The sequence below is a fragment of the Sinocyclocheilus rhinocerous genome, unplaced genomic scaffold (assembly GCF_001515625.1).
Source record: "Sinocyclocheilus rhinocerous isolate Xijiao unplaced genomic scaffold, SAMN03320098_v1.1 scaffold480, whole genome shotgun sequence".
Lineage (NCBI taxonomy): Eukaryota > Metazoa > Chordata > Actinopteri > Cypriniformes > Cyprinidae > Sinocyclocheilus > Sinocyclocheilus rhinocerous.
The window spans coordinates 1,126,681-1,141,427 of record NW_015655401.1 but is presented as its reverse complement, the minus strand read 5'-3'; the positions used below and the strand labels follow the sequence as shown (position 1 = coordinate 1,141,427).

The following is a 14,747-nucleotide window of genomic DNA, read 5'->3' as shown; positions in this document are numbered from 1 at the left end:
GTCTTTTCACAGAGAAACAAAGTGCTGATAGTTTACATTATAGCTCTGATCAGGGGAGTTAAAGGCAGTTAAGGATTTAAATTAAAGGCAAAACATACAGCTGTTTACTCTTTTCTTTTCATTTTTGGTGCTTGGACACTTTATCAACTGTTTTTGGACAGTGAGCAAGTAGGAAAGGCTGGTTTCAGGGGGAGGATTTCTGTTTTTCTTTCTTTAACTCTTTGTTTTGGATGAAGTGATAAGGATCAGTACAGAGTAACATTAGTCACCTATTGCTCCATCTGTTAGCTCCGCAGAGTCACCTTGGTAAATCACATTGTCACTCACACTGAACATTTACCTGTCGTTAAACCAGGTTTAACTGGAATATGAATCATCATTTAATGGGAAAATCATATATGAATAATATTAGCATTTGGGCCTTGCCATAGATCACGCCATAGGCCCGCTGCTATTCTGCCTTTGGCCACTAGATGGCAATATTTTTCCATCACTAAACATGAACTCCATGACGAGGAGCTGTCGTTTTCAAAAACAGCAAGGCAGTCATAATAGAGATTATAGTCTATTAATCTGTCTTTAGCTTCTAGTGACACTCCTATACAAAGTCCATTAAGGCTGGACATTGTCCAAATAGGGTTTTAGGTCATAAGGAAGTTCATTTCTGTTTACAGAACCTAACTTTGACCTTGCTTTACCTCAAACTACAACTAATAAAAACACTCTCGGCTGTACATAATTGTTTTATGATTTGTACTTTCACAATCAAGAATTTTTGAACAAGTCTAAATAATTAACCTACTATTTTAGGTCTGTTCATTTTGAGTGGTGGATGATATTGTCAGGAGAGATACTTTGTTGTATGTTATATAGATAACTATATAACATACAACAAAGTATCTCTCCTGACAATATAAATAACTATATAAATAGTTTTGGGAGCATTGACATAAATAGGACAAAATTCAGATGTACCATTTGTCATTTAAGTCATTGTTTTCCTAAAGTCCCCATTATACATAGAAATAACAGTAATCTAATGGTACATCTGAATTTTGTCCTATTTATGTCAATGCTCCCAAAACTATTTATATAGTTATTTATATTGTCAGGAGAGATACTTTGTTGTATGTTATATAGATAACTATATAACATACAACAAAGTATCTCTCCTGACAATATAAATAACTATATAAATAGTTTTGGGAACATTGACATAAATAGGACAAAATTCAGATTACTGTTATTTCTATGTATAATGGGGACTTTAGGAAAACAATGACTTAAATGACACTAAGTAAGCATTTCGAGGGAGATCAATATGTAAAAACCTTAGAAAAATCAGTCTTAGGCAGCTGTATGGCAGGGCAGGAATGTGCTCTTGACATTGGGAGGGTTATTTGTGCTGTGTTCATGGTTGGAAAATGGATTGTTATTATTACACTCTGCATCAACAACACTGTGACCCAGATATGAGTGTGGAAGTGAATTAGTGTTCATTATACATAAACTTAAGCTTGACCTTTTTCCTGGCAGAGGAATTATGAGGTTATAAATGTTTCAAATAATATTCAATACAAATATTTTGCCCTGAATTCCTCGTAATGAAACACTCGTGACACTCGTTGATTAATTACTGCACAAAAATGCAGGTTTGCCTTTATTTATTTTCAAACACAATAAAAACTAAATAGGAATTATTCACATTGTTGCCTGGATCAATTCTGTCAAAACAAATGAACAGAAAAACATCCCTGGAACTCTAACATAATTACTCAAAAAACACCTACAGTTATTTTTTTCCTTCATAAATAGGCGCAAACAAGTACCATAAAAAGATCTCATATAGACACAGTGTAGAGGAATAGTAAATGATCAGCCATATGCCAGGGTTATACAGCAACTCTCCAATCTGCCACTGTTTCTTCTAATTAACACATTATAAGCATCTGACAGTTTCATACACATAGTTTGGATGACATTAATCAATATGCCAGAAGTGATACAAAAGAAGTATTTTGCGTAATACAAAATAAACTTTTCTTTAGTACTTTCCTTAATGAATCATTTCATGCTGCCTCGCTGGTTGATGCCATCAACCTTTACGTTCTTAAACTTGGGAAAAGAATACTTTTTTAGTCTCTTTTGTCGGTCTAATCAACAGCGACTTCCGCTGCCAAGAACTTAGCCCTCTTGGCTAATTCTCCCTTTTCGAGTTTTAAACGAACTGGTGTGGTCCAATTCAAAATCACATTGTTACTAGAAAAAAAAGTTGAATTCTTATACTCTAGGAGTAACACAGATTCTATTTACAGCTTAAAACGAGGGCTGCGTGAAACAACCCGTCCGGCCGTTCATAACGTTCCTATGAGCGACTGTTTTATACTTACAACAGAACTCTGTTTCTAAGGCAGTTGACTAGAAAAGATCATTACAGAGAGGAAGAATGATACGACGAGAAAGAGGAGTGGGGTGAGACGCAGGAGTCATATCATCTGCATTCTTTTTTTGTGGCTTTTTGTTTTTCTTTTCTTTTTGCGGATTGTGATTTTCCTCTTTGCACAAGTTCTGTTTTGGTTTTCGTTCCGCCGTTTGTCAGCGAGAGCTTGGAGTCTCCGACACGCAGCGGTAAGTGCTTAGAAACCAATGGATTGACACAACCTTCCTGCGAGGCAAATTGACCTACGCAACGTCTTAAAAACCATGAGCAATCTCCAATAAAACACACGTCTACAGGGGGTTTCCATACACGGCCTCTTATTAGGTACGCAACGAGGACGCGGAACAATAGGAGGGCGTTAAAAGTCAATATCATTAGAGAGGTGATTGCATTCAAACAAATTTTAGCATACAATTTACATGTTCATGCTTTCAATGATTTAAACTCTATTTTAAAGATCCAAAATGTCTGAATGTCAGAAGCTAGAAGGAGATACAAATTCCAAAGCCACCACGGTAGGGTGCACTAAAGTGTGAGCCATGAGAAAGAAAACATTCAAACGTTGGTTTGCTGATGCGTGGATTGTGTCTAGTCTAAAATAAGGCCTGAACAATCAGGCCCTGAATAACTGTACTGGGATGAGGAACTGCCTTTGTCCTGTGAGCGTGAAGGAGCGTGCGGTTGGACATGTCGATCAGGTCAGGTACAGGGCTTTGTCCCTCTGCAGATTTCTGTGGAGGGAAATACGAACAAGTCAAAATGGCTGTCGCAGAAATTAGCTTTTTTTCCTGAATGATGGTGATTGATCTCGCTAGTGTCCGCTCACCCATTGCCGCAGTAGTCAGGGGTCCAGTCCAGGCCCTGGGTCGGTCCATTCCTGCAGCCAGTGCGGTAGTCCATTGAAGGGGACAGGCCAGGTCCGGCAGAGGATGTGACATTTACCATGCTCTGATACTCTGTCTGAAGGGGGAAACCCTGAGAGGGAGAGCAGAACACAATAGCAGATTACATATTAGATCTTATGCTGCAGGTCCCACAAAGTCAAGGCCTATAGTGCAGAGGTATGAGAGCCTCTATAATGATAATCATTTATAAGCCAGAATAAAGTATTGCAGCACAATGTTAAAGGAATCGTTCCTTTTACAGTCCAAGCATTAGTTATTCATTCGCTGTCATGCTGTTGTTTTTGTCAGTAAAACACAAAAATAGACTTTTTATGTAATGGTTACGAAGCTCTTGTCATATAAAACAGCTCATATAGTGACTATGGGTTGTTTAGCAGTTGTATTTACAGTGTTTTAAAGCCATACAATGGCTTTGTGTGGGGAATTGAAATTTAAATGTGTTGTTTAAGTAATAAGTAGATGAAAATGTGAGTACTATCTTATGCTCACATATGCTGCATTTATTTTCACAAAAAATACACTAAGACAGTAATATTGTGAAATATTATTACAATTTAAACTGTTTTCTATTTGAATATATTTTGAAATTTCATTTATTCCTGTGATGTAAAATCATTACTCCAGTCTTCAGTGTCACATGATCCGTCAGAAATCATTCTGATATGTTGATTATGCTGCTCAAGAAACATTTCTTATTACTACTAATGTTGAAAAAAGTTGCGCTGCTTAATATTTTTGTGAAATCCATGATACATTTTTAGTTCAGTATTTATTTTCAGCATTTATTTGAAATCAAAACATTTCATAATGTAGAAGTCTTTACTGTCACTTTTGATCAATTGAATGTTAATTTCTTTCAAAAGAATACATTTGACCTAAAGGGAGGGGAAGATTATCAGTGAATAATGACTCAAATTTGTGTCTGTTCACACAAAAGAACACTTGTATTATAGTATACAAATTGTATGGACTAATTTTAATTATTTATTTGTCATTTTTTGGAGCTTGACATATTAAAGCTATAGTTGTGTGGCAAGACCTCTGTCATGAATTTTCATAAATGTTTACTTTTGAGTTCCACTCAGCAAATGGGTCTGGAATTACATCATTTTCATTTCTGGGTGAAGTGTCCCACGAATTCAATAGTTTAACATTGAGTTGTATTAAAGTCTGGCATCAAAATGCCGAACTAGCCTTCCCGTTTTTCTGAGAGAAACCAGAGCAAAGCAGCTCGTCCAATCGAATTCCAGCAAACATCCTACACGATCTGAAGTGGACTGGACATGATGACAGTGTAATGCAAGCAGCCTCAAATGAACATTAATGAGAAACTGCATTCGGTGGTCGGGGAGACGAAAAATAAACGAAGCAGATATTCTAATTTGAAGACTTCTTCTCTGTTCTTAGCCTAAGAAAGACTGCATGTGAAAAGGAAGTTAATCTCAGTGGTACACAAGAGAATCTGCCTGAAAGAGCAAGACAGCCCGCCCCACCTACCCCCAGCCCGCCTCGGCTCACCGAAAAAGTTGAACCGCGCGTTTGTGTTTGCTCTCCAAAAATATGCAAAAATGAACGAGGATTATTACTCCCCTTTGGATTTAAAAATTCTCCCATAAAGGCAGGATCTGCGGAACAGGCTTAAGAACTCCCCAAACCAAGGAGAGAAAAGCCAAGTTTAAGCATTCGTACTCTCCTCCAAAAGATTGACACAGCCATGCAAGGAGCCCTGTGGTAATCTAAAATTGGACTTCAGACAAATTCACACTATAATCTGCATGAAAATTAAGACACTTTTTTTGCCTTACGACGATGATCATCCACAGCAATAGTTAATTTTCCTGCCGAGGAGTGATAAAAAAGAAGCACATGAAATTCAATCGAGCAGTTGCTCTTTTAAATACAACGTTTCCCAGAATTCCCAGCGGGCACAGGAAGAGAAACTTACAACAATAGGCCTTTCATATTCAGATGTGAATGGCGAACTTTTGCAGCAACAGTTTGAATTGGAAATATGTTTTTTGGTTTCGTCCTTGATGGAATCTATACGTTGCCATGTATTTCCTTAATGATTCCTACCAAAAAAACACAATTCAAACACAAACAGCTCGTCACTCAACATCAGCGCGGTGAAAGATTAAACTGCTGTCATTGGATAGCGTGTCACCTGTTCTCCTGACCACCTGATTCATCTCTTTATGAAGCTAATCTCTGTTTACCCCAAGACAATGTGATTCTCCGCCCTCTCCTTCTCTCCAGCACCAGTCAGTCCTGCCTCCCAGCTGATGCTCATCTCTTAAAGAGCTTCCAGGCACAAGGGTGCTATTCATTAGGACCTTATTACAACCTCATCTCAATCCCACTGAAGTTCCAGCACAACTCAAGGCTACTGAGACCTTCAACACCGAACTCTTAACGGTGTTCTCGCCATCACCGCGAGTGCTTAAGAAAACTTGGGCTTCAAACCTCTCTTTAACCACCTCTTGCTTGAGATCTCTATTAGAGGAACGAGGGTTTAATTAGCACTGATGCTAATAATGAGGCTGAGTTTTAACGTAGGGCTGCAGTTGAAACGCTCTCTTCCTCCTCCCACGTTAAAGCAGGAGAGGCAATAAACACGGTGAATGTTATTTCAAAAGAGGTCGTTTTCTCTTTAATTAGATTTTTTTTGTGTGTGTGTGAATGGGTAGAGGCTTTATTTGCTTTCTTTGCTTTGCTTTTTGTTATCTACGTCCTCAAAAACCAGCCTTCTCCTCCTATACACTTTAGCAGAGAACTAATTTCATTTTCTTCGGCCCAGTCTGAAAAACTGTTTTCATCAGATAGCTGAGGCGTTTTGTCTTCCACACTGATGTATTCATCAATCTCAATGTGAGTTTTTTTGTGCAACCTTAAGTCACATCCAAATCCTAATGCATCTGTTTATTACAGAAAGAAAATTGAAAATCTGTCTGTGTGATATGCTGGGATTTTTTTGCTCGGCGTGGACATAAAACAAGCTGGCAGATATTAATGGTTCCTCTCTTGACCTCATTCGCCGGCGCGAGAGATAGGCTGAAGGGGCCGGAAATGATGAAAAATGAAACGGTGCTGCATCTGCTGCATAAACAGCACTTCCTCCACTTTCAAATTCATACACGCACATATATGCTTCACTATCTGTTCCATGATAATGTATAATGGAAATTGGAGAAGAATCCGACAAGGCGGGTTCTCTGAGAGGTTTATGGAAAATAGATTGGCGGGGGAACAGATCCTTTAATTGGCCTAGCCTGGTGTCTGTCTTGCCTCTTTTTGGTCTTGTTTTAATAACAGTGAAAAGACCGCTAATGTCTTTCTTGATTAAATTCAACATGAAATAGAGTTTGCAACCTATTTTAGATTCAGAATGTGATATATTTCACATTAAAATAAAAATACAAATAAAGGGAGGGGCTTGATGCTATCCATTAGGAATTGATTGGAATGGATGGTGAAAAGTGCTCTCTATATGAGCGGTCCTTGGTTTGGGTGAACCGTTCACATGAAGTCCAAGATAATATACAGTATTTATCAATTAAACTGAGGTCAATTTAGATTAATTCAATTAAATGAAGTCAATTTCATGCTGATTTTGTTTGTTCGAAAGTATGAATTTAAATATTTATGTTTTTGAATGTTTACAATCATAAAAAGTAAAATGAATATATTAGATAAATATATTTTTTACATTAAATGTAGGTTTTTAAGACTAAATCTACCTTACTGACCCACACTTCTGAAAATTATTAAAGGTTTATGCTTACCAAGGCTGTGCTTATTTGATCAAAAAATACAGTAAAAACAGTAATATTTTGAAATATTACTACAATTTAAAATAACTGTTTCCTCTTTTACAATGGAATTTATTCAGCTGAATTTTTCAGAAGCCATTACTCCAGTCTTTAGTGTCACGTGGTCCTTCAGAAATCATTGTAATATGCTGATTTGGTGCTCAAAAACATTTCTTATTATTATTCATTTTAAAAACAGTTGTCCTGATTAATATTTTTCTGGACGCAGTGCTACTTTTTTCTTTGATGACTAGAAAGTTCAGAAGAACGTTCAGCATTTATTTAAAATAGAATTCTTTAGTTGTCATAAATGTCGTTACTGTCACTTTTGTGCAATTTATTGCATCTTTGCTGAGTATAGTTATGAGTTTCTTTCTTTCTTTTGAATGGTATTGTATATATAGGAACTTATTTGAAATATACAAGTCTTGACTCAAAAGTATCTAAAATGAAAGAAGTGCATTACTGATTGTGAAAACCATCAGTATATGTCTCACCTGGGCCATGGATGGGGAGTGCATGGGCAGCGGGTGGCTGCTGAGCTGCTGTTGTTGCTGGTGGAGATTGAGGTGCTGGTGTAAGGGGGGGCTGATCTGCAGCGGAGGTGGGGACGAGCCCGTCATGCTGCCCATGCTCACCGCTCCTGGCATGGGAGCGTTGGGCCGGGATGCACCACCTCGGGCTAGGCCTGGCTGCATTGGGGGCAGGTGGGGACTGAGTCCTGGCTGCTGGTGGTACGGAGGAGCCATGTAGAGACCTGGGTGAGACTGGCCTGCCCCGGAGAAAACTGGTGGCTTGGGTCCGAGCATGTGAGAGGCCTGTGATGCCTTCACATCGCCTAGGTCATTGTAGCTCTAGAGAAAGTTAAAGAAGTGTTTTAGTTGTTGGTTGCATAAATGTTAAACAATCTAAATTGTATTAATTTGTAGATTTAGATTTGTATATAAAAATATATAAAATAAAAAAAAATATATAATATTGGATTTCTTTGTATATATTCTGCTCAATCCTGCTTGCAATATTTCCATTCAGGTTGCATGCCTTAAATGTTGCTATATATATTAAATATAGGATTTCTTGCAAGCTACGATAGCATGAGATTTTTTTTTTCACGGCTTCTTCGTAATTTTTCCATGTAGGTGTGCAAAAGGAGTCTATTTATTACTCAAGCCGTCTCAAAAACATCTCTAAACTGCCAAACAGGAACATCTCGAAATGTCCCTTCTTAAACGTCACTGTTTTAAAGCATGTACCCATATCAATAGCCCAGAGTCATTTACCTGAGACACGAGGCTCGCTCTGTATGCAGCCAGCTGTTTGAGGTACTCCTTCTTTGCGGTTTCTGTTTTTTTCTTGTACATCTGCCATGATAAAATAAACAAACAAAGAAAAAAATATATATTAAGAGGCCAAAGCTGTTCTTCATGTTCCTGTGCACAATTATTCTTAGAAATGGGATCTAATGGCAGTCCATTTATGAGCCATAATGCGTAATTGTTGTTGGAGCACTGAAATGGTGCTTAAGTGCAGCCCACTTTATCCATCGCTTGTTCTTCTGCCTTTATGGACTGTCCATATTTCCCATAATTCTTTCAGTTGAGGCATATGTGTAATTATTTGCCCATCAATACATCTGTGCTGTTATTACCTCAACCAATAGACCTCTACTAAAAAGACAACAGAAGAAGAGAGATAGAGAAAGAAAAGAAAAAAACAGCAGAGAGACATGATGTTCTTTTATCAGGCAAACATCCTCTCCTGAGTAAAAGTACTTTTAAGTGTTTTCATCAGCTTCACCGGCTGAGTGTTTTACATAGTGAAAAGAGCACAAAATAAATGATTACAAAAAAGAAAACAGCTTTTTATGACTGTAGATGCTCTCTGTTGGCTTTGGTGAGAGAAATGGGTACTTTCAGTTGTGTTTATTCTGAAATCAGAAGCGGCTTTCGTAGTCATGTCATTCTTCACACCTAAAAAACAGTCTAGGTGTTAACAGAAGTGCTAATCCTTTTTATCGTCACTGCTTTCAATCTGAAAAGGAACCTTAATGAGGATATTAAACATTTCAAGGGTATTTACTGTACTATATAAGTGCTAATATAACACTTTGACATACACATTTGTTGTAATGCAGAGCAAATGAAAAGTAATTGTTTTTTGACTGCATGATCTAATGTGTACCTTTAAAAGTACTCAAACTGAAAATCCTTTTGTCATTCCAATTCTGTCTTTCTATCTTTTGTGGTATAGATGATATTTTGTTTCACTGTTTTTTTGTCCATACAGTTAAAGTCAGTGGGTTCCAGTGTTGTTTTGGACCCCATTGACTTTCATTACATGAACAAAAACAGCTGAAATGTACTTCAAAATATCTTTGTATTGTTTAGTCATTTTGGGATAAACTATGCATTTTTTTGTTTTAGTTTCTTGAAATGTTTTAAGTACTGAACTATTAATGATGGACTATTAATTTCAAATAGTCTTAAGTAACTTGAAAATCAACTTTTAAACCTTTTCAGAATACAATAAAAAATGCTGAAAACAACAATGCTGTAGCATACTACATTACAGACTGTATTCATGCCAAATGTGTACCGAAACTTGATAAAGCGACTAGCAGACCCCACACAACCTTTGTTTGTTATGTTCCAATAATAAAAAAAAAAATCTCACATATTGCACTGTTTTCACACCTGACTTTAAGACTTCCCCTACATGCACACCCATGCTGATGTTAGACCACAACACCACTGCGGAGGCAATGTTATTCTCCAATTGCACAAGGGAAAATCAACAAATGTTCTGACCAACATTTGCATCATTGCATCCGCTGTTATAACGAATTTTTATGTGGATATACTATTGTATATATTGTAGATAATACCTTAGCTAATAAAGGAAACGTGTGCTGCGTGTATAGAAACACAGTAATCTAATTCCTGCTGTATTACCTCAGTCTTTATGAGTCAGCCACAAGATCGCAGCAAGATAAAGGAACATTTTTTACATTTGCACATGAGCAAGGTTTATTAAAGAGAGAAGGTCACCTGTTTCTGTTCCTCGCCCAGACCGTCCCACATGGAGGCCACTATTTTGGAAACCTCCCCAAATGTGGCATTAGGATTTTGGCCTTTTATAGCTGCCTGTGTGTCTCTGAAGAACAGGGCGTAGGCTGACACTGGCTTCTGAGGCTCATTGGGGTCTTTCTTCTTCTTCTTCTTGGGGGTTTTGGGCTTCTTGGCCATGTCTGTGGCTGCTCTCTTCTCTGCCCCATTCACCTGAAAAATGAGGAGTAAACAATAGATATCCAATGAGATTAAGCCATAATAACAGCTTTATGAATGAATCAACTTCCTAAAGCTAGTTAGTGAACCATGTCTCCAAAGCCTGGAGCTGTTTTTTAAATTTTAATGACTATCGTGCATTATTCGTATATACCGGGTTCCCACGCATTTTCACCCATCATTTTCCATGACGTTTGCAGTTGTTTGTGATCACTGGATAACTATTTATGTCAAGCCTGCAGTTGCAAAGAACAATTTCTAGACAATGAAATATTACTTTTAATATGCAGCATCTATAGGGCGTTGTGATTATGACATAATCGCCTGTTTACGGTTGCTGATCTGTTCACTTTAAAAGATATGCCTAACCAAATAAGGGAATTTGAAGTGCATGTAGAAATACTATAAAATGCATATTTTACTATTAATTTTTGCATTAAAAATGACAAATAAAATATTTTATTATAGATATATTTAAACGATCATATACGCCATTCTAATAGTTTAAATACATCAAAATATTAAATATTTATTAGAAAGCTTTAAACGAAATCACAAAATGTTCAGTGTGAAAATGTATTTCTTAAGGTGCATGTATGTTAAGTTTACACTTTAACACTGTGACTGTTAAATGATCTAAACAGACAATTAATTTAATTACTTTTATGATTAAAATTAGTCACCAGCCTAAAGCTTCATAATCATAACAATCCTAACTATAAAAATGTCCATAACATTTTAATTTAAGTGACTGAAATATCAGAATGTGTCACTTCATATAAACACAAGTAGCTCGTAATTGTGCAGTTTGGACGTTTTAATGCTGAGCCGTGTCTTCTATGTTAGGAAACAAGATACAAAAATATCTTAGCAGAGCACATAAACGACCACACTTTCCAGAGGATCAGTACTGATGTGAGTTTTGGAGAAAATGTGCTGTATTTTGGCTGTGAAGAACAGACTTGAGGCAGATCAGTGTCTTAGCAAATCTATGTTTAAGGAAACATGGCAGAACAACTTGCTGAAAGGTCAGCAGTGACTCATTCCTTTTAATACACTCTATTTTGCCACAGTGCATAAAATAGTCTATGTGACCGTGTGTGTGTGTGAGGAAGATAAGCTTTTATATTCATGAGATCATAGAATGGGTAACACACTCTCTCTCTCACCTTGGCAGCATCATCTGCATCGTCCTCATGCACGGAGCTGGAGGGGGAGGGTGTGGCTGACTTGCTCTCTGGTGGAGATGGGGATCCATGGGTGCCATTGTTGTTATTGAGACCCAGCTGAGTATTGAGTTGTGATTGGTTGATAGTGGTCAGCTGACCTTGAGGAACCATGCCAGGTTGGACCCTGGGTCTGAGCGTGTCCACCTGAGGATGGCCGCCGTAACGTGAGTCTGAGTTGACCATTTGCTGCATCTGGAATATTAAAATAAAACTTAATTTAAAACAAAAATACCTAGATTTCCAAATAAATCTTTCAATACACACTTGAAAAGCACTTACATAATTTTTTTCTGTTAAAACTGTATTGTGTAAGCTGTAAAGTTGTTTAAATCATAATTATAATTTTAAGGATTTAGGAAATTACATAGCCATGGCGATGAAGTTGTAAAATGATAAAATTGTGATTTCTTCACATTAAGATCATGCTGTTTATTCCTTGTGCCTATTCTATTGAAACATTGAGTATTTTAACATATGCGAATTGGCCCCATTCACTTCCATTGTAAGTGACTCGCTGTAATCCTTTTTTAAATGATTTTTAAGAATATAACAAATGTATTTATTTATTTGTTTATTTTTGGTAATCAACATTATGTCACAAAAGTTGTTGATTAAGCTTAACTTGTACTGAACCTGAAATATTCTTTTACAAAGTAAAAAGTTCTATTCTTATTAAAACTAACCTCGGCTAAACAGAAATGTTACAATAGAAATCCCTTAAAGGCCTACCTATGAATACAAGCATAATCCAAGTGTTAACTAGCACTAATGTCTCCATCCATACCTTATGACTAGTTTGGATTTTCACCATCCTGCTGCAGTGAATGCTAGTCTGTAGCAGACTCTCTCTCTCACCTTGGCAGCATCATCTGCATCGTCCTCATGCACGGAGCTGGAGGGGGAGGGTGTGGCTGACTTGCTCTCTGGTGGAGATGGGGATCCATGGGTGCCATTGTTGTTATTCAGACCCAGCTGAGTATTGAGTTGTGATTGGTTGATAGTGGTCAGATGACCTTGAGGAACCATGCCAGGTTGGACCCTGGGTCTGAGCGTGTCCACCTGAGGATGGCCGCCGTAACGTGAGTCTGAGTTGACCATTTGCTGCATCTGGAATATTAAAATAAAACTTAATTTAAAACAAAAATACCTAGATTTCCAAATAAATCTTTCAAATAAACTGAACCTCAAGCCATTCTGTTGGTTGCAAGGTGAAAGTCTGTCGGTTGAATGAAAGCTTGTAGCATAATGTTGTAGCAAAATCAACTTGACTACTGTTTTCTTAAATATATATTCTTAAAGGACAAGCCCTGTAGCTGTAGTCCGTCACCTGATACTGTCTGAAGCAACAGGTGACCTGAAATGTACCCCACGCCCACCATTGTATGCAACACAATGCCCCCGACAGGTGGAGCTTTGGGGTTCGAAGCCACGGGCATTTCTCTGAAGGACAGGTGACTATATGTCTCCCTCCCCGCATGAACACTTCAGACACACTGGACCCTCATTACTCAAAACATTCTGAAATTGCTTTCTAACATCTCTTATTTCGAAGAGAGCCTGTGAGAGCACTGAATAATGCTAATGCAAAGATTTAACATATTTCATACTGTCAGACATTGACAGTCACACAGGGAAATGCAGTGTCTAATATTTAAAAATGTTGTGCCATCCACACAATATGTTATGCATTTTTGAGTGATGCTTAAGTCACTGCCATGATACTAGGGTGTTCTGGATGGTTGCCAGGGCTTTTTTACATTTATTAATTTTTTAACTAAATTTTTTAATTTCAATTAAGTGATACTGTATATATTTTTACTTATACGGTTTAATTTAAAAAATGAAATTCTGCTTTAATTTTTAGCCAACAATAAGACTTTCATATGTTTAACTTGATTAATCAGTTAAATACTTGAAAGCGTTTTTTTATGTCATGTCATGGAGCATCAGAAAAACTATTCATTTCCGAGAATTCAGCATGTATCTGAAAGCAGTTGATTGGATGTAAAGGACTAAAGACGTGACAACATTACACAGCAATAGCGAGGAAATTCTCCAATCTGTGCGGTTTTAGCGGTTAACTGACTAATCATAAACTGACACTGGTGAAAATGTCAAGTTCTCATGAAATGGCTGGGGAAAAAAAAAGATTGCAGTGGAAAACTGTTCAACTTTTCAGGGGGTTTAACCATTACAATGTTAATGGACAGGAGGAAGTTTCATTTTTCAGCGAAATGCGTTCACCATCACACACACCTCATTAATACGCTCGGTGTTTTCTGTATTATACCCCTTCCCACTCGATTTCTTTTGAAACATCTGTATTTTCTTGAGGGGGACTTTTTCTGTTATTTAACCAGACAATACCCACCTTGTGTGGGTAATAAGACAATGTGGTCAGTTTTGAGTAGAAAACACATTTCAACTTAAAACCACTCATGCTGATAAAGGTCACCTTTCTATTTCTTGGTAAAACAAAACTTAGAGGCAGGACAAGCTTTCTGGCAGTAACTAAGAGTGCAATCAAAGACAAATTGTTTAATCATGCTGCAATAACAAGCGAAATTTCCCAACGAGTAAAACTTTACGGCAAGAGGATCAACATGGCTGCTGAAAAAAACTCAAATCGCGTTTGTCAGAGTGAGGTTGTGATGGTATTTATTATCTGAGCTCACCATTAATCTCCACTACACAGAGGACAAAGGCTTGCCAGGGATGAATAGAGGTCACGTGACAAGGTCACAGACAAAAGCCCTAAAGGTTGCCTGTTCTGCACATTTTAAGTTTTAAATAACAAATGGCTGCCTGGGCTGCCTGTTTTTTCATCAGATACACTGACCCGTGTTGCAAAGGAGGTCATACTCATTTGATATCAATTTCCTTTAAATCACAGGGCAAATTGTAATCACATGTACAGTAGGAGACTATTTGCATGCTTATCTTCCTATAGTGCGCGACAGAGACGTATGAAAGGGACGAGAGAACCCCAGCTTTCCATGGAGTCCAATGACATTTTAAAGGGAGGAAAATAATGTCTACTTTACTCCGGCTGTCACTTCAGGGGCACTTTCATGTCCTTC

At 37.5% G+C, this 14,747-nt stretch overlaps 1 protein-coding gene across 6 annotated transcripts in view; it reads right to left on the bottom strand.

Moving 5' to 3' along the window:
- Positions 1 to 1,638: 1,638 nt before the first annotated feature.
- Positions 1,639 to 14,747, bottom strand: part of LOC107718108 (thymocyte selection-associated high mobility group box protein TOX-like) — a 69,861-nt gene continuing 56,752 nt past the window's right edge. For 5 of the 6 annotated variants that reach the window (XM_016525060.1, XM_016525062.1, XM_016525061.1 and 2 more), the window contains 6 exons: positions 12,523 to 12,774; positions 10,202 to 10,432; positions 8,435 to 8,515; positions 7,652 to 8,008; positions 3,267 to 3,415; positions 1,639 to 3,171 (listed from right to left, as the gene is read on the bottom strand). In XM_016525060.1, the coding sequence (XP_016380546.1) occupies positions 3,135 to 3,171; positions 3,267 to 3,415; positions 7,652 to 8,008; positions 8,435 to 8,515; positions 10,202 to 10,432; positions 12,523 to 12,774 (1,107 nt within the window). In that variant the 3' untranslated portion in view covers positions 1,639 to 3,134. Of the gene's footprint in view, positions 3,172 to 3,266; positions 3,416 to 7,651; positions 8,009 to 8,434; positions 8,516 to 10,201; positions 10,433 to 11,607; positions 11,860 to 12,522; positions 12,775 to 14,747 lie in introns of all 6 variants that reach the window. The other variant, XM_016525065.1, reaches the window with a different exon arrangement.